The sequence below is a fragment of the Melozone crissalis genome, unplaced genomic scaffold (genome assembly GCF_028551555.1).
Source record: "Melozone crissalis strain CALT ecotype California unplaced genomic scaffold, PUWL_Pcris_2 ptg000008l_1, whole genome shotgun sequence".
Lineage (NCBI taxonomy): Eukaryota > Metazoa > Chordata > Aves > Passeriformes > Passerellidae > Melozone > Melozone crissalis.
The window spans coordinates 3,346,203-3,366,382 of NW_026535786.1; the positions used below are offsets into that span (position 1 = coordinate 3,346,203).

At 39.7% G+C, this 20,180-nt stretch overlaps 1 protein-coding gene across 1 annotated transcript in view; it reads right to left on the minus strand.

Moving 5' to 3' along the window:
• The window catches only part of CEP295 (centrosomal protein 295), a 43,260-nt gene extending 29,115 nt beyond the window's left edge, over window positions 1-14,145 (minus strand). The window contains exons 1-8 of the mRNA XM_054269845.1: window positions 14,089-14,145; window positions 12,491-12,624; window positions 11,578-11,778; window positions 9,742-9,866; window positions 8,868-8,961; window positions 4,098-4,211; window positions 2,690-2,830; window positions 1,405-1,588 (exon numbers count right to left, since the gene is read on the minus strand). Coding sequence (XP_054125820.1) covers window positions 1,405-1,588; window positions 2,690-2,830; window positions 4,098-4,211; window positions 8,868-8,961; window positions 9,742-9,866; window positions 11,578-11,778; window positions 12,491-12,598 — 967 coding nt within the window. The 5' untranslated portion in view covers window positions 12,599-12,624; window positions 14,089-14,145. The remainder of the gene's footprint in view (window positions 1-1,404; window positions 1,589-2,689; window positions 2,831-4,097; window positions 4,212-8,867; window positions 8,962-9,741; window positions 9,867-11,577; window positions 11,779-12,490; window positions 12,625-14,088) is intronic.
• Between the last annotated feature and the right edge of the window lie 6,035 nt (window positions 14,146-20,180).

Genomic DNA, 20,180 nt, shown 5'->3' on the forward strand with positions numbered 1-20,180 from the left:
GGGTTACTGCCTACAAGGGATGTGGGACACAGGGGAAGATCACCTTGAAATTTTATGCTTGTTACATGTATTTAGGGGAGGAACCCGAGGCAGGGAAAGGATCAAGTTAGTCAGGGGCAGAACAATTATGAGATAAATGTGTAAAAACAGTGAGATAAAATGAGAGTCAGTCCACTTGTCTGGCCATGCACTGTACCTGACAGTCTCTTCTGTTTTCTCACTAAATTCCACTTGTAGCTGTTTTCCTACGTGAGGAACATTGTGTTTTGTATGCATGTGTGTATAGAGATATGTAAGGGTCAGCAACTGGAACAGGGACCAGAAGTCGCAGGTGCACCTGTGTCTAGAGCATTGCTAACTGCAGAGGCCATAATGAATGCATTTAGGCCTCATACAGTGATTACTCATAGGTGGCCATGAGTATCAGCATGCAGTGGCTAGCAAATCACAAGCCAGGCGAGCTAGCAAGAACGGTAAGAGGCTTTCGAGTTATGCATCAGGCAGCTGTAAGACCGGGCTGGGTACTGCAGAGATCAGGGAACCAACAAGCTGTCTGGTAGAGGGATCAGGAGATCCAAGCATTCAAGCCAGCTACAGAGGACAGAAAAGGATCCTAAGAAACCTGCCAGCACATGTGTGCACATGTGTGCAGTCTTGCACATGTCCAAGACTACAAGAGGATCCAGGGTCAGCTATTGGGTAGACTGAGTATATAAGGTCAGTTCCCACAGGAATCCATAGGATGTGCATGTCTGTGCATATGCTCACATGCCCAGCTGGGTCTGTGCAGTAACAATTGGAGCAGAGCAGCAAATCTTGGGTGCTCACATGCCCAGCAGCCAGAACTGGGAAGACTAAGGATCAAGGGCCAGCTGCCAGGTAAGAGCAAGTGTCTAAAGCTATTCACCAAGTGAGCCACAGCACATTCTTGAGCACATGTGCATTTGAGTCCATACATGAGTATAAGAGGTAACTCTAAGGCTCCACGCTCCAGCATGAATCACTGGACACTAGACTGGGTGTGTAAGACCTGAGGAGGATCTGTAGTGTAGCAGACAGACACCTGGGATATAGGGGACAACTCCTGGATAGACTGAGTGTCTAAGACCAACTGCTGGAGGGATCTATACGATATTAAAGACATATATCCCCCAAAAGGCCTTCATGTTGATCAGAGCAGTAAACAGAAGGAGGCCATTTGTGCTGTTGGTATTTAATGCGAGTGCTGTGTTCCTCCTGCTGGCCTGCACAGCCAGCTGTATGGATGTGCCCTGGCAGGCTGTTTGTGTGCGTGTCAACTATGAATACACACACGGCCTCGCTACCAGCTGCACCTGGGAAGAGGCAGCTGCAGCAACCTCTCCTTTACTGGGTACCAAGTTCAGCAACCTCCAAAGAACTTACTCCTGTCTTCACTGCACATTTCTTCAAATGCAGACTCCAGTTCTCTCTGCCATTCTTCTTTTGTTTCCATGCGTTTGCATGGTGGCACTGAAAGCTGAGGTGGCATCTGTGCGACAACCTGTCTCCTGCGCATCCGATCCTGAGCCTGCATTTGCTCCAGCTCTTCCAGGAATCTTTCCCTGTCCTTCAAGAATAAAGAAGGGATAACATAAACCTTCAATGTTCACATTCAGACAGCCACATACCAAGACTGATAGAAAATGCTTCCATTTGGTTACCATGATGTTTGGTTAATGTTCAAAGTTAATGTTATTCTAGGGAGAAAGTGCTTCTTCAGGAGAAGACTGTATTAGCCCTTTGGACACGGGAGTCTTCAACACTACCTACAAGTTCTGATGTTAAATAAAAGATCAGACTCCACACCTGCAGGCCAACTTCCCCCAAGATAATAAAACTTCCTGTTTTATAAGGTAAACAAGTATTTCTTTTGCCAGGTGACTTTTGCTAGTATATCATTCAGCAGCTGCTACTTTTGAAGATGCAAACTAAATACTCTTTGGCACACTGACTATATGTGAGAGCTATTTAAAAAAAAAAAAGTTTGTTGGGATTTTTTTTCTGTTAATTTCAGGAGCACCAGAAATATTTCCAGAAATCCCCATTTTAGTTTGGTTACTCATTCAGGACCAATCATATGCCAGCCGATAAAAAGCAAGCTTTTCTTTTTCTAGCCAACAAAAATACTTGTGAAGCTATCAGACCACAAAAGCTTTTGTGTGTAGATCTCAGTACAAAGACTTTTCTCAGTAGTTTAATTTTTATTTCTTAAAGGAAACTATTTCACCATTTCCAGACTTGCTCACTAACAGAGTATCAGTCTTGAAGTAAAAAATTAGAAAAGTTTTCAAAAAATAGAAAAACTTGTTACCTCCTTAGCAATAATTTTTTCCCCTGAAGCACCAAATCACCAACTCCAACTAAAGCTAATGTGGAAAAGCAGAACTCACTATCTACTAAAAAAGTTTTGCTTGACAATTACCTATTGGTTAATAGCTGGTCAAACATTCAGATAACAAAAATTAAGAGGATGTTCTTTCATTCTCACTCCTTCTAGATGCCAAAATAAGCAAACAGATTTTGACTTTTTTTTGCAAAGACATTCTGCAAACTATTTAGTCCATGAATTTCCCTCCTGTAAGTGTAATTCCTTTATTAATCACTTACCTACAGCTTACTTAACAGTGGTTGCTCTGACATTAAAAACAGGCATAACTGCTTTGCTTACCTTGGCCAACTGGATCTTCTTCAAGGCATGACTTCCTCTAATATGTGCCTTTTCAAGCTGCTTTCTTCTTTCCTTCTCTGCCTCCCTGTGCAGTTCCTCCAAACGTCTCCCTTCTTCTTCAGCAGCTAAATGAGCATCTGGCTGGCAATCAATCAGTAGTTCAGTCCACAAAGTTGTGTGACAGTTTAAAGCATACATAACAATAAATAAATGAATAATTCTGCAGCAAAAGCACTTTAAAAAGGCATACAATGCCATATCAACAACCTTGAACGATTATCTTGCAAGCAGGATGAAAATAATTTTTTATCTTTGGAAAAAAATTTCATTGTTACATATTTTGTAAGTTTAGGTGACAAAGTGTTCCAGTTTCAAGCGGTACCAGAGACAATAATTTAAATTATTTGTTATCACACAGTGGTTATTTTTTCTACAATACATGGTAAAATATATGATATGGTCAAAATTACAGATTGGGAACTTCTATCCTCATGGTTTTGTTTTAAACAAGGGGGAAAATGCGGTGGTGGTTGCAGGGGTCTCAGGACAAAGGGAAGAGATGAAAATCTTGACTCCATGTTTCAGAAGGCTGATTTATTATTTTATGATATATATTATATTAAAACTATACTAAAAGAATAGAAGACAGGATTTCATCAGAAGGCTAGCAAGGAAAGCAAAGAATGATAACAAAATCTTGTGACTGACCAGAGAGTCCAAGACAGCTGGACTGTGATTGGCTATTAATTAAAAACAACCACATGAGACCAATCAAAGATGCAACTGTTGCATTCCACAGCAGCAGATAATTCTTGTTTACATTTCGTTTCTGAGGCCTCAGCTTCTCAGGAAAAAAAATCCTAGCAAAAGGATTTTTCATAAAATATGTCTGTGACAGGAAAAAATCTCTGATGTATCTTCCATCTCATTTGGGAAACCAGAAACAATCTGCAACTTTCAAGGAAGAAAAATCTTACTAACATAAAAATATACTTGGGGAAAAAAAAGTAATTCCAAATAAGCAAGCCAAATGCAAGGCAAGTCTGGGAGTACATTGCTAAAAAGAAGGGAAGAGAGAAAAGCAGGGCAACTGCAGCTATCAATTCAGCATGAGCCACAAGTCCTCCAGTTTGGGTGTTTGAACATTATACCAGTCTTGTGATCTCACCTTCCAGGAAAAGCCTGCTTACAAGGGACTGCCAGGTGTGATCCCCTAAGTGACTGAGCATGTAACAGGCTTTACAAGGCTGCCCATCTGAGATTCTCTTTAGTAAGTAGTGTAAGCTGCTTTATACAAGTTTGTATCTTTAAACAGCTTCTAGAAAATCCATCAGCTGACACCAGACAATGAATTCAATGTAAAGAAACACATATGTAAGACTGTAGCTCAAACAGTTGGAGTTATCACCTGCTCTCCGTCCGCTTCTCTGTCCACCAAAGCTTCAGCAATATGGTAACGTGTAACAGAAAAGTTCCCAGCACCACAGGGCTTCATGGCAAGGATCTTTTTCACTTCAAAACTCTAGGAAGAAAGGTACAACTACAGCTGTATCACAGAACAGTATCTCCATCCCAGCAACTAAACAGAAGTGATCTGTATAGCTAAATTATTATCAAAAGAAACCCACCTCACCAAATTCTGTCCTGAAAATAGTGTTTAAAACCTTATATACGTGTAATAATTAATAAACCACATCAGCACAAGGCAGATCCAGAGGGCTTTAATAATGGAGAGCATCTTGAGCAAACCTCTGCACAGAAACTGATGCTCATCAGTGTCATGTTTCAAAAGCACTAATTTGAAAGCACTTGAGTTTAATGCATTAATACAAATCCCACTTACAACAGCTGTCACATTCACCTCAGAGCAGGGCAGTCACAGACCCACAAAATAATAATACCCAACAGCAAAGCAAAACTTGTCATTTACAGACTTGCTTTAGGAAACTCAGAGCCATTATGTCCAATTTTAGTTGACCAGAGAAAAGAGCATTTTCTGTAACTTCACTGAAAAGCGTTTATTCACAGAATGCTAAGTTGCTGTGGGGGTTTTTAGAAGTTTTGGGTACACTAACACATTTCAACTTTTTTCTGGAAATTTGAACAATTCTTTGGCTTAGCCTCATGTTCCCAGTTGCATAGTTGTCAGGTTAGCTTACTCAATAAGTACTTTGTACTTAACATCTCCTCCACCAATTTTCTCTCAGCTTCCTCTTCCCTCAACCTTCTCCTAAAAGATGTTCTTATCCACATTAACTAAACTGGAAAGATTCACAGCTTGATTGCTCTAAAACTAACATGGTCATAAAGAAATGCATACACACAAAGAACAGCTTTAAGTCTCAGGAATACCTTAAACTTATCTCATGCAATGAGGCATACAAAATTTCAGGAATGGCTATTACTTTTTTATGAAGACCGTAGAAAGTGAAGTCTTTAAATGAAAATCAAAGAATCATAGAATCATTTATATCAGAAAAAACCTTCAAGTCCAGCCATTAACTCGGCACTGCCACGTCCAAATCATGTTCCTGAGTGCCCCAACACACATCCTTTAGATATCTCCAGGAATGGTAACTCCATCACTCCCTGAAGCAGTCAGTTCCAGTGCTTGACAAGACAGAGAAGAATTTTTTCCTAATATCCAGTCTAAACTTCCCCTGGTGCAACTTGAGGCTATTTCCTCCTGTCCTATGACTTGTTACCTGCGTGAAGAGACCAACCCTCACCTGGTTACAATCTCCTTTCAGGCCCTTGTGGAGAGTGACAAGGTTCCCCCTGAGCCTCCTTTTCTCCAGGCTAAACACCCCCAGCTCCCTCAGCCACTCCTCATCAGCTTTGTGCTCCAGACCCTTCCCCAGCTCCACTGCCCTTCTCTGGACACACTCCAGCCCCTCAATGTCCTTCTTGTCATAAGGGACCCAAAACCAGTAAAACTACTTTTAGCCTTACCAACAGAACTTCAGTAACTTATTTTATGGTCCTTAAACAATATGCTGAATTTCTTAATCAATAAAAATCATAGCAATTGTAACAGATCAACGTTTGCAGATAATGATTATAGCTATAAAAACAGACAAATCCCAGACCTAAACCTCATTAGCCAGATTGCCAGTGCTTGCCTTGTACTGGGTTACTTTCACAATGTACAATTAAACATCTCTTCTGAATTATTTAAAAAATTTAAAATTAACAACCAATAAAAATTATTAATTACATGTAATCAATCAAATCTCCAGAATTTTCAAAAGCTCTGAAGATGTGAGAATTATATTTGAGGCTGCAATTTTTCAATTAGTGTCAAATGCAATTTAGGCTGAAAAAAATACCGTACTTCTATCCTGGTTTTGTAGTTACTCCCTCCTGGTTTTTTTTGTTTCCTTCAAAAAAGTAAATAATTCTATACTAAAATATGGCAAAGCTGGAGCAGCAAAGTATCATGAAATGGGCCAAAAAATAAAAAAAACCTCATGACCCCAGCTCTACAAATGCTATGAACACTCAAGCAGAGTATAGTAATACTTTTTAGGTTTTGTTTCCATTCCATAAAATCTAATAGATCATGTAAGAAAAAATAAGTTTCCAAGAACTCTGCAACATTTTTCAATAAAATGGTCTTTACAGTTTAACTACAATTAAGTAACTTTTCATTTGGTCTAACTAAATATGGCCTCAACTTCTAAAATCCATAATTCTGAGAACCAAAATGGGTTATGACAGAGTAAAAATACTTCTTTTCTACCTGGGTAAAATCACAATAATAAGAGTATCTTTAGAGAATGTTTCTTATATTCTAAGTAATCATGCCATGAACAACAATGCCCTAGAGCTCCTATTTATGAAATTATAGTCAATTGTTATTGCAACAGAGCATCAGATTATGATTATAGTTGCATTTAATAAGCTCCTTATGCAAACATTCAAAAAAACAAGCAGACTTACTCAGATGACACTGTAATTTGCTGTAATTCACAGGATTTAAAGTTAAACAATTTAAATTCAGTGCCTTTTAAGTAACACATTTGCAAGACAAAGCCCTAGACTTACCTTCCCCCAAATGACAGTCAATGTCTTTTGTTTTCTCTCTCTTGAAGCAGAAACAGGAATAAAAATCTCTCAATCTTTCAATTACTCAACATTTTCCCCCATGAAGTACATGGCACCCAACAACTCTTTGAAGAAAATAACTTTATATTTATCCCTGTGCCCTCCCAGCCATAGGTCTACAACAAAAGGATTAAAATCTACACAGATTTGAAAACTAGAAAAAGGCTTAAAGTCAGATAGTCCTTAAATGGAACAAACTGACACGCTGTGCTATACTGAAACAGAGCAATCTCTCTTCCTCAACCAAAACTCAACATGTCTACAAAATTACTGATTCAATCTGCCATTATCACAACATGAACTTCATAACAGAAACAAAACCCACATACTGTAGAAAATCCAGATGTTTGGAAACTCCACTAAAACAACTTACAAATCACATTTGTTGAAAAGGCGGGTAAAGGACATTTGCTAATGGATGGAAATGCATTAATTTTTGGAAAGGAACAATACTTAACTAGAGAACTGACCCAGACATAACATCCAACACAATTGAATCAGTTTCACCAGAACCTGGAGAAACCTGAAACAAAGCCTTCTTGCTTTCCCTGGTGACAAACACTAAAGAATGAGGAGAAAATTCTGTGCTTATAAAATAGGAAGGAAGATGCATTATTGAGGTTACTGGATAAAAGTATGAGATAAAAGTACTGTGTCATTTTAGCTGTTATGGAGGTTAACTGCAGTGACCATCTACGGGGAAGGGTTAAATAAAATGTGACATAAGGCTCACTCTAAACTGCAAAAGTTACTACAAAGGAAAGCCACAGCATCTCATTGCTTTCTCAGGAATGCCAAACTGAGCAACAGAAGCACCTGAAACCCAGGAAATAAAAGAGTCAAAATTTGGACTGATATAGACTTCACCAGCTCTACACCAGACACACCAGGAACATACCCTGTGGCACAACATACATGGCAACAGCAGTGTGAAAGGGTGTGTGAATTTACCTGAACTGTACCACACAGGACCTTATTCCAGATGTACTAAATTTCAATACAGTATATACTTCACCAGAAATAACCCCAAATTTTACCACTTCCTTAAAACCCTTGTTTTAATCTTCACTCATATCCAGCTTATACAAGATGAAAACCTTTGGGCAACCAACAAAAAGATCTAGAGAGAAACTTGTACTAATGAAATGCCATGGGTACTCCTTCTAATTATTCTTAAAACTGGGAGGGTCAAACCTTACTCAGTTTTTCCAGATACAACACCAAACCCTTATCATCCTGCTCTCTAACCTGTACATAATGTGCTGGGATGTAGCTGGGAAAAGTTTTGAAAGCTTCACTGGCTCTGAGAGAGGCTAGTATACCTAAACCCTTTATTTTATTGTCAGTAGTTTGAATATCCCTGAACCCAAAGGTCTAAAGAGGTACAACACCCCATGAGGCAATTTAAACTCTGCATTCATGAAGTTCTGTTAGTTAACTCCAAAGTAAAAATGCATGTAGTGCTCTTTCTGCAGTTGAGAGCTGCAATCCTACAGCCAATTCTACACCTATGTACCAGCTCTATGAAGTCAAAGCAGCATGAATGGGGTACAAAGCCACACCTCAAAAGGCTGCAGCCTCCTAACAGGCTTGGGTGATGGTTTCCTATGAAAATTAAAGAGCTTCCTCTTTATTTAGTACTCCCTACAAGAAAAAGAAATTGAAGGGAGAAGAAAACCCCAACAAAGCTGCCCCACAGCTAAAAAGACAGAATTATTACAGAACTAAACAAACTGCTAACTGCATCAGTATGACAGCAGGCTGAGAAGGCATGTAATGTACATGCTGAGATAATTGTAAAGTCTTGTATCACTGGGGCTACTAAATGAAAATGAGATATGATGAAAGTTTAAAAAGACAGATTAACTACAAAAATAAGAGTCTGATTACAAGAAATAAAATCCACATATAACAAGAGATCAATAAAGTACCCAAGCTTAGTAGCAAGAAATCTGCTAATACCTAATTAAATTATTCTTTTGGTTTTTGCCGAACCACTCTCCTTATATATGCAAACACTTATATATGGTACCCCTGAAGTTGTGATCATTGTTGTTTTACAGGTACATACCTCAAAAGGACGAGGTGGAGGAGGTGGCAGGCTTGCAACTTTGGCTGCTCTTTGTCTTTCCACTTCCAGAGCATGTTTACGTGCATCTGCTCGTCTTGGGGGACAGAAACAAAACAAACCACAAGAGAGAAGAGAGACAGAAAATTATTCAAGCAACAGTGAAAGAACAGTGCAAAATAAAAGGTAAACCTGAAATCAGATTCTTAAGTACCTGCACTGAATGGCTGGGCCACAGGCATGGAGGAGCATACTAAAAAGACAACAGAACTTGGGCTGGAAGGCAGCATTAAAAATTACCTTCTTCAAGTTATGCAAAAGCATTCATGTATACAAGCATCCCAAAAGCAATACAAAATCTCTGCTTTTGACCCAAGTTTCCAGAAAGCATTGTGCACTTCAACACACTTTAATTGCTTGAGTGTATATACAGTTAACTACTTAATTTACAGGTCTTAGCTCTACTCAAGCACAACTATGTCCCAGAGGACAGAGACCATATTCCATACCAGCTCAAGTTTGGTCCAATCTGCTTAATTTAAAAAAAAAAACCTAAGACAGACCATGACAAATGTACTAGGTCCTTTTTACAGGTGGTTAACTCTCCATCAGGAACTGGCCTGACAACATTTCATTTCATATATCACTGAATTCCTGGAGAATCCATAAGGCCAGATTGAATATCTGACATTCTTGTCTTGGTTTTAAAGATACAATTTTTACCAAAAGCCACAAGCTTTGCCCATGAGCATTAATTATCTAATCCATAACATTTCAAGACTGAAAAAGCTCCAAGCAAGAAGCATCAACATTTTTGCCTTTCACCTTGTGACACCGTAAAGTTCATTCTTAATAAAACAAAGTAACTATTGCATACCTGGCTTGCTCACGAAGTAATTTTTCTTTTTGGTGCTTCTGCTCTATCAGAGCTTTTCTATGTCTCGTCTCTGCTCTTTGTTTCCTTTCTTCTGCTTGCTTTGCCAGAGCTTCTAAGTCAGGTTCCTTAACATTAAAATATTGTGATCACTTAATACAGAATTTTACTCACATCTCGTACTATCAGTATGATATTTCAAATTAAATACTGCTGGTGAGAAACACTGCCTCAAAACTACCTTCTACTGTATCAAGGTTAAAATACTCTAATAACTTTTCCTTCTCTGCAGTCTTTATTTTCTTCTTCTCCGCCAAAAACAGCAGCGAATCTGCCACATCCCTCAGCCAATTTAACCAAATATTGAGGTAGAAATCCGAGTTTCTTCTACATCAGTTTGATGAAAAAGATATCCTGTAGCAAATGCAGACTAAACTATGTAGAAGAAGCGTGTTACTACTCTTCAGTCATCAACAGAGACATTTATTATTTCTCTCTTCCTATAACACTAGTTCCAGATTTTTTTGCTAACTCACCTATCCTAGCATTGGAAAGGACTTTATAAAGAAAAGACATGGATAAATGGAAAAGTATAATGCTATTTTACTTGGCTTTAAAGATCCTGACTAATTCAGGAAGTAAGCTACTTTGTAAAATCCATGTAAGAAGTCTTTGGCTGACTTCTGTAAATCTGATTCACAGTCAAACCTATAGAAAAATTCTACCCAGCAATCTCAATGATCTCTCAAGCAGAGGCTACACAAGTTACAGGATTTTAAAGAAAGTGAAACCAGTTTATAGGTGCAGAATTAAAAAGTGACACCCGTTTGCAGTGCAGGCAAAGGCCTCTGAAGCCCCTACCAAGGCTTTCCATGTCTGTTAAATGTATTTTCTTAACCATAGAGAAGATTCATGGTGGAGAAAAAATTACTGTATTATTGGCATAACTGACATACTGAGTCATTATGTACAATTTAGCCAAGTACAAATGTACATGATCATACAAGCTAATACAATCAAAGTAACTTCAAAGTCTGCCCAGCAAAAACTGTCACAGATAGGCCTTGACAAGACAGACAACCTTGTGGGAAGATACCTGCCAAAAAGTACATAGCCACTTCTAAGAAGCTTCCATGCTTAAAAAGTTGTCTATTTAGATATCAGGACTTCAAAATCAGGAATGCCAAAGGAAAAACCAAACAAACAGCAATTTTGGTATTCCTAAAACATTGAAATTGGCTCTGACAATATATGCTGGTACTGGCTGCAATAGAAATTATTTTCTTTGCAGTGGCTGGTATGAAGCTGTGCTTTGGATTTGTGCTGAACAGAGGCTGATAATATAGAGATGTTTTTGTTATTGCTGAGCAGGGCTCACACAGAGCCAAGGCCTTTTCTGCTCCTTGTGCTGCCACACTGGTGAGAGAGTGGGGGGTACATGGGAGGCTGGGAGGAGGCACAGCCAGGACAGGTGAGCGAAAGGGATATTCCAGACCATCTGACAGCATGCTCAGTATATAAAGGGGGGGATGAAGGAGGAAGGGGGAGATGTTTGGAGTGATGCTGTTTCTCTTCCTCAAGTAACCATTACACATGATGGAGCCCTGCTGTCCTGGAGATGGCTGAACACCTGCCTGCTCATGGGAAGATGTGAATGAATTCCTCATTTTGCTTCGCTCTGTGTGTGGCTTTTGCTTTCCCTATTGAACTGCCTATATCTGAACCCATGAGTTTTCTGGCTTTTATCCTTCTGATTCTCTCCCAGATCCCACTAGGGAGGGAGTGAACAAGCAGCTGCCTGGAGTGCAACCATGACACAATAATAGCAAGCTCACTTACGTTTTCCTTGGCCTGTCGGTGACCCTCCCCAATCGCTCTTAAGCTTGACAGATACAGTTCTTCCAGGGCTTTCATCTTCTCATCCTGTGCCTTCTGCCATTCAGCTCTCAGTGCCTCCTCTAACTGATGCAGCTGTTCTTCTCTCCTCTGCTTTACCTTCTGCCTTATCTGGTAGGAGATATACTTCTGCTGCTCTCTGACCTGTAGAAATAGCATTCATGTTTATTAGCAATTCAAGAAAAGCATAACACTTTCTGCAGCAAGACTTTCTACAACACAGTTTACCCTACTTCCACCTTTCCATCTCATCAGCTATTTCATTCACAATCTATTCAGAAAATACTTTCAAGTTGCTGTTACCTTTTTCCAAAATTAATATATAAAATAATAAATTTAATCCTAATTAAACACTTCGGTTAAAGTCCAAAAAATAACATACAAGTGACAAACTGCAACCACTGCTTGGAATATCCTTCCCTCCAAAAATACAACACAATAATCTATGCAAGGCTCCTATTACAATTCAAAATTAAAATCAGCAACTATACTGAAAACTTAGTAAACCTAGTTTATTATTTTCCACTCTGTATTTTATGCCTTTTTTTTTTTTTTTTACAGAAAAGGTTGTCAAGCACTGGAACAAACTGCCCAGGGAAGTGGCTGAGTCACCACCCCTTGAAAAGTTCAAAGTTGTGGCACTTAGGGACATGATTTAGCAGTGGACTTGGCAGTGCTGGACTAATAGCTGGACATGAAGATCTCCAGGGTCTTTTCCAACATAAAAAATGTCACCATTCTACAATACTGTCACCTTGAAATTTAGTTTACAGGAAATAATCTTTTCAGTTACTTTTCCTAAATTATTTGTTACATCATCAAATGAAATACAACACATGGAAAAATACAGGCATACCTGTTGTAACCTTAGTTTTCTTCTTCTTTCATATTCTTCTTTCAGGAACATGGCTTCTTCATTAGGACTAAGCCTCAATGTCCCAGCTGCTGCAAGTTTCCTCTTCATCTTTGGATATGCTGAATAATCAACTTCTGTGAGAACAATGCAAAGCAAAAGAGAAATTGTGCATAAATGACACTGGCAAAACAGCTATAAAAACAGGATACTGCCATAATGTAACTATCATTATGCTCTCAAATGTGAGAGCTACAACTCAACACGTCTGTCCCAGCTGAAGGCTGGACTTGATCTCAGAAGTCTCTTCCAACCTTAATGACTCTTAACTGCAATCAACAGCATTGGCTCTGTCTTTGTCACAGTCACAAAAAATAATGCTTTTGAACTCCTTTGAGCTATGCACCAAACACTGCAACAGGATGACATTCACAGTCTATTCTATGGACCAGGCACCAACATTCGCAAAGTGAAGGGTGAACACCACTCTGCTCCTGGGAAGATTCAAAAACAAAGCCACCAACTACCGAAAAGCACACCCCACAGTAAAGCAGGCTGGTCACTCAGGCGATCTGTACTGAAATACTCTCACAACTGTTGAAGAGAAGATGTAAGACACAACAGCAATTTTGTTGGTGTTTTTGGCTGCACTCCAAGGTTTTCTGCCGTACAGACTCTGTAACTCCAGCAACAGGCTGCGGACCAAGCGTTTCACTGGAAAGCTGAAACTGCTCACTAACGAGTTTTTATTCAAGCTCTCCTAAGAAGACAAGTTTCAAATTATATTTCCCTCCAGATTTTACTGTGAAAGTCTAAAATTCCCCTGCCCCCAAATCAAGTAAGATTTTTTCTGGATCTTTAAATACTTATAACCCTGAAAATATTCGCACAAAACAAGCAAACAAAGACTTTCAAAAGCCACTGCCAACTCTAAAAAAATCTAGTGAGCAATTCATATAGCACAAAGAGTTTAACCAACACGACATACCAGGCAACAATTCTTTTTAGCATCATATATGCTGATCTTGGTATATTTATAGGCACGGTATCACAGATAAAATAAAACCACTCTAAAGAAATCAGGTGATGTGTAAAGCCGAAAATCCATGAGATACTTTCGGAAAAGGGTTATTAAAGCAATGAGTCCCAGGCTCCTTACAGCATAAAGAGGGACAGTAGCATCCTGGATCCTGCTATCCCTCCCTTAGTCACCCGATGAGCTACAGAAGTTTCTCACGGCAAAAAATTAAGAAGCAAATTACTACATTCTCTCTCTCACACGCACGCTCACACACACACATTCCTAAAGAGGGAAAAATGTTGAGGATGACCAATGCAAAGCCTGAGTCCAAAGGATAAGAGCAGAGGTAGAGATTGCGAACGCCGCGCTTACCCGGGCTCAGCCGCAGCACAAGGCGGGTGGTGGGGGCCGGAGAGGGCCCCGGGTCCGCAGGGCCGCTCCCGCCGGGACCGCACCTGGATGCGCCCGAGCTGAGGGAAGAGAAAGTAAAACAGCGGGGGAAGGAAAAGCGGAAAAGGTAAGAAGCGAGGAAGGGAAGGGGAAAAGAGACCGGAGCCCCCTCACTCCCTCACGCACGCACCCGCTGCCGCCCGGGCCCCGCCGCTCGCTGAGGCGCCAACGGCCGCCGCCCCCACCACGTGACCGCGCGCCCCCAACGAGCCGCCAATGGCGCATGCGCTACCGCCCGCCCGGCTGCTGTAGCCCCGCCCCAATCTCGCGGTGGCCAATTGGAACTCGGGACGGCGGCGGAGGGCGCGCGCGCCCAATATAAAAGCGGCGTTGTGAGCGAAGAAGGCATTTGTTCCCCGAGGCGCCTTCGGGAGCTGTTTCGTGGTGGTCAGCCTCTTCCTCGTCGCCTGTATAAGTGCGGGCAGTGCCTGGCTCGCCTAACGCGGCACTCTCAGCGCGCACGTGGAGAAATAAATGCAGGGGAGGGGTTTGTAAGCGCTCCCTCCCAACAGCGCCTCAGGAGCCCGCTGTCGGAGTTTCCAAGTGCTCGAGTGGGAGGGGCACTCACTGGCTGAGCCTGAAGTGCTGAGAGCGGAATAGAACTGAATCCTGCTAGTTCTGCCTCACTGGCGTTACTTCTGTGCAGCTTCCCTGTTCAGCGCTCTTTTTGTGTCAGTAGAAGGAGTATCAGAATTATAACAGGGTTTGACTTGGAAAGGGACCTCAACGATCGTTTATGATATAAATGAGAAGCTTGACTAGGCCAATATTCAAGCAGCAATCAATTTATGAATTAATATGGTAAAGTATGAGCAATACAGCACTGGGTACAGTGGGGGAAGTTTTCCCTCCAACTGCACACCGATAGTTGAGGCTTACAGGTATTTATAGGGGCACTCATAAGCTTTCTCAGCAGTTCCTATTCCCAAGTTTTACTCATCAGCAGTTTCTATTCCAAATTTTTACGTCACAATTCTATACACTATTGAGATTTAGTTTTTCTCAGGATGTATCCCAGAAAAGGAGTATCCCAGGTGGTGGTGGTTTGGTTTCCAAAAGAAGGAAGAAGTCTGCCAGATGGTGAGGTCCAGTTTCCAGATGTGGGTTTTGATTGCAAGGACTTATATAAGTCTCATAACAGTGATGTCCAGCTTCCCTTGGTCAAAACTATTAATCCTTGAGTCAATGTTCATCTTCCTTTCTCAAGCTGCATGTTTCCTTTATATATACTCTAAAGCTATAGTTTGAAAGTTCCTTACTACAAGCAATATTCTAAAATTATACTTCAAAAGGTTATTACTGCAAAACTCTTTAAGGCTTAACTACAAGCAGAAAGTTCCTGTCAAAAAACAACATCCTTAAAGCTTTAATTCAAATGCTCCTAAATCAACTTAAGACTTATAAAGGGTAATTGCAAACAAAGGATAGGTTCAAAGGCCTTCTTCCATGCTTTACTTTTCTCAGTTATTATTTGAATTTTTCTTTATAACTGTTCCATGGTCGGTTTCCACACAATTCCATGCAATCCAAACCATTCTATGATTCTTCCTCATACTTCAGCTTTCTTTCTAAAAGGAGCCATTTATTGTGTGTGTAAGATTTGCAGCAGCTGGGATTTGAAAGTGGAGACATTAGATAACCTTGATTTATGAGGCATGTAAATTTTATTTGTGTTGAGAGAAACAATTCTGCTACACATACAGATGAGGCACGAGAATGAAGCACATTGCAAGGGTCTGAGCTGCTGCTACAAAAATGAAAGAAATGTTTGTGACTTGGACCAGGCACAAAGGAGATAATCAGTTGTCTTGTGATGAAACTTCAGTGCAAAATACAGCTACTTTTTTGGCAATTTCTTATAGAAAAAGGAAAAAAAAATATTTTATGCTAGGAACTAAATGTCATAGTAACCCACCATATTGTGCCCTACAGGACTGAAACAGGAGGGCTGAGATTACTCACTAAAACTTAGTGGTTTGGTGCATGCAGATGCATGGCTGCACAGGAAATAGACTAAAAAAATACAGAATTGCAAGAGAAAAGACATCAGCATAAGGAAAAGAGTTAACATAGCAGTTTAATGTGCTTTCTTCCCTGCCTTCTGCATTTCACTGCTCAACTGTTCACAGACTTTTGCTTTCTGACAAATGCCTGCAACTTGCTGCAAACTACTGACTGGAATAGCTGGCACCAAGTTAATACCTGATTGTACATTAAACACACAGTTGTTTCACAGTATGCACATTGAATAAATTAGACTTGAGAAGTGCACTTCCAAATGTGTTTTCTAGTCTCCTTATTGGATTTTTTTGTCCTTCAGCATTTTCATTATGGCAGTGTTCTCCTCAATAACATCACTTATAAATAGCTTTATTCTGCAGGTCAACAGGTGAAAAAAAAGTCAAGATAGTCTATTAAGAGAGTAATTGAGATTATGGATTTTAATCCTCTACTTACAAAATGTGAAAGAGGTCAAATATATGCTCCTCAATTATACTGTTGAATAAAAGGGCTATTATGAAACCAATATGTGCTGGGTAAGAATTTTGTTTCAAGGGTGCTTTCTGTCATTGTCTTGCAGAATTATTTCTGCTACTGCTTAATTTACGTGCATATACTGAAAATCAGGAATTTTAATACTGTAATGTTTTCTACTTTTTACTACACACACTTGAATTACAGTATTACAGACTTGCATTAATTCCTTCCCCCAGAGAAGTAGATGGTGTTACTTTTATGAAAGGTGAATAGTGATGCAGCAGTACTGGTGCATTTAATCAGGGATATATGAAACTGGAGGTACTGAGCTTCAATTATTGGTCACATTCCTCTTGAGGAAAAGAAATTACACTTGCAGGAATTATCTACAAGGTCCCAAGATAGCCATTGGATACTTTGAATTTCATATGTAAAAAAAGTCTCAGAGTGAATTTACATGAAAACACAGATTTGAAAGAAATCCTATTAATTTAATGCATTTGAAGTTGAAGTGGGGTTGTATGACTGTGAAAGCCACTGATGAGTTGGCCTGCAGTGCACAGTCAGGAGCTCAAATCACAGTACAGGCCTTGTGCTGCTCCAGAAAATGTCTTTTGAGGGCAGACTGTTTGTACTTCCCTATCACAGAGATTTATTCCATCACTAGATGAACCATTGCGAGAGATTTTGGCACAGGTACCCTGCCTCAGTGTGCTCTGTGGGGCCCATTGGTCTGAATGTGAGATCCCTGAGGCTGGACTTGACCTTGTGTGGCCTGAGAGAAAATATTCCCTGTCTCATGGGCAGGTTGAGCAGAGCAGCATAAGCAACCTATATCTTTTACTGCCACACAGGAACATTTGCTCCTTTCTTCATCAGAAATTCTTCGCTGTCCACTCATGGCTTTCACTTGCACAAGGGAAAGATGACTTTATAGGCTTTTCTGCATATTTATCAGGGAAGCCCTGGTTTTAAAGGTTTTCTGCAAGCTAGTAATGGAACAGTACAAACATCTGACAGCTGACCCTTGCACAGGACTTGGCACCCTGCATGAATTAAGTATTCTCCTTGAAAAACCCTGAAGGAAGAACTTTAAAAAACATGTCATATTCAGACATTAAATCCCCCTGTCCTGAGTCCTCTAACACATCATTATACATTACTGCAGTTTTCTGTTTCTAGTCTCCTTCTTGCTGAGAACTGAAGTATCAGAATGAAATGAGAATTTCTCTCAGTCTGAATTGGCCTTTCTCTGCATTCAGTATTCCTCAATGTCACATCCCACACTGTCATATAATCTTAAAAGTTCCCCTATGGTTCATTTTAGTTTGATGTGTGATTACTTCTCCCATGCTGTTCTCTTTTAGCACCTGGCACCTGATGTCTAATTATCGTGACTACCAGGAGCTGATATGATCTGGTTTTACAAATGTTTGTAATCCTGCAGTTCATACATTTTCAAAACTGCAAAGTGCTTTTGTTAAATAGTTTGCAATAAATGCATTCCTGTGTAAGCTTTGCAAAAAGACATGGAGTTTCCTAAGAAGGAAGAAGGGCTAATCTTTATTTCTGAGGCTGACTAATCTCCCATGGTCAGCCTGTGCAAGCACAGCCTATAATAGTTTCTGCCTGAGACTGATTTGGAGATAAATTTACTTGACAGATATGGAAGAATAGCTTTTGTTATTATACTCTGTGTCATGTAATAGAAAGCTGCAAAGCTACGCTCTTCAGTACCAAAGCAACTGTATCCAGAGCTGTGCCTGTATAAATTCTCAAGGTGCAGATTCTGTCCAAAATAAAGATTCTATAGTTTAAAAAAAGAAATTAAAAAAGAAGTAAAATATGAGGAATAAAAGGCTATGTAGCTGGCAAAAGGATAATTATGTGTAATTAAATACAGTGTACAGCCTAAAATTATTGTTCTGGAAGGAAATATCTGTAAATTCAGATGTGGTTTTGGACATATATGATGTTGTCTTACAGACAAAAAAAAAAAGGCAGGCTGTCCTATGACATTGTTCTAGAAGTTCTTATTAGGAAACCAGCCTCATTCTCTGTCACAAATGCTCCTGGGATTTCACCCAGTATCCCTAGCCCAGCTTAATGATTTGGGTCACTGGAAAACAATCAGCCTTGGGGTGGTAAGAGCAGCAACAAGTGACTAAGAACTTATCATTCATGCATGAACCACCATGCTGCCTGAGGTCATTTTAAAATGGGCTCTCAAACACATGAACTCTCCCAAACCTTGAAGCCAACAGAACTGAGGTGGATTCAGGTTTTTACAGACAAAAAGGAACCTTGTGTACCTATTGTATATCCTCAGAACCAGTCTGCCCAGTTACTCAGTGATGCCAGCATGTGTAGACTTCTACAATGAAAACTTGGTGTGTGCATATTCATTTGCTAAAATTCTTGTAACCTGCATTCAGCCTTCTAAAATATTTGGGAACAATACACAGAATTTTCTCCAGTTCTTAAAATATGCATAGTAACTCTGTGCACTAATAGGACAATTATGCTCAGTCCAGTGAGTTGACAGCTGGTCTTTGCCGGCTTTTCTCAACTACTGTGCCATATCTTATTTGGCTAACCTTCCTGAGCTGCTTCTTCTAATATCTACTTCTATTCAATTTCACAAATTATATTGAACATTCCTTTCTTTATTGCAGGTAGTTTCAAGCAGAAAACTGGATTTCTTGATGTCTGTTATAAAACAGATTCTACTCCAGCAAGATCTCTTAAGTGGCTTGAAATTTTGCATTGTAGGGAAAGCCCTCCTTATGTGATAAAAAATGCTTTTTTAGTTTAGTCCTACATTATTAGTAATTTCAAAATGATTACTGTTTCTCCAACCTAATTTGACTTATTCTGTATTGTTTGCCCCATCCATTTGATGGATTATATTTATTACATTTTATACAGGAGGCATGGGAGTTTTCACAAGCTTCAGTTTCTCTCAGATGGGCATCCAAATGCTGTGCCATGAACAAAAAAATTAATGCAAAGACAACCTGAAGAATAGCTTAAGGCTTTAAGTCTACAAGTCTCTGAGGAAGAGGTTTAATTAAGGCTCTGGATAAAATCATAAAAAATGAAATTGTCAGGACCTGCCAATATATTGACTAATTCAAGGCCAGAAGACCAGAATTCTTTTTGGTGTCTTAGTAGTCATTTATACATAAAGCAATTAAAAATGTGTGTTAGATACTCTCTTTCCTTAATGCTGGCTTCTGCTTTCTCTCTGACAACTCACCTGTACAGTGGGTGACACACAGAACATGATACAGGTTGCAGGTCTCCTCTTGGGAAAGTACGTGTCATTATTCTTGGATAGCTGTTATAACATCTTAATATTGTTTATGAAATACCAGCAAAAGCGTTCACAGTGTGAAAGAGTGGAGCCTGGTTTGATCAAGACCTTCATGCTGTAAATCAAAGAGACTGTATGATCAGACAGACTTGTGATATAGCAGATTACACTTCTACTGCAGATTAACTTTGATGTTTTCTTTAGTAGAAAGAAACTGATTATATAGATGAAGTCATTAAAAGGCTTTATGGATGAAATATGTTTCATCCAAAAAGAACCTTACAAAAGGAATGGGTGGTGAAGAAAAATTTACAAGAAGTGAGAATGAATTTGCACCAAGAGAAGTAATTTGGAAAAGCTGAAAAGGGAACAAATGAGTTCGGAAGAAAGCAGTGAACATGGAGTAGTGATGTACTGATTCTTACTGC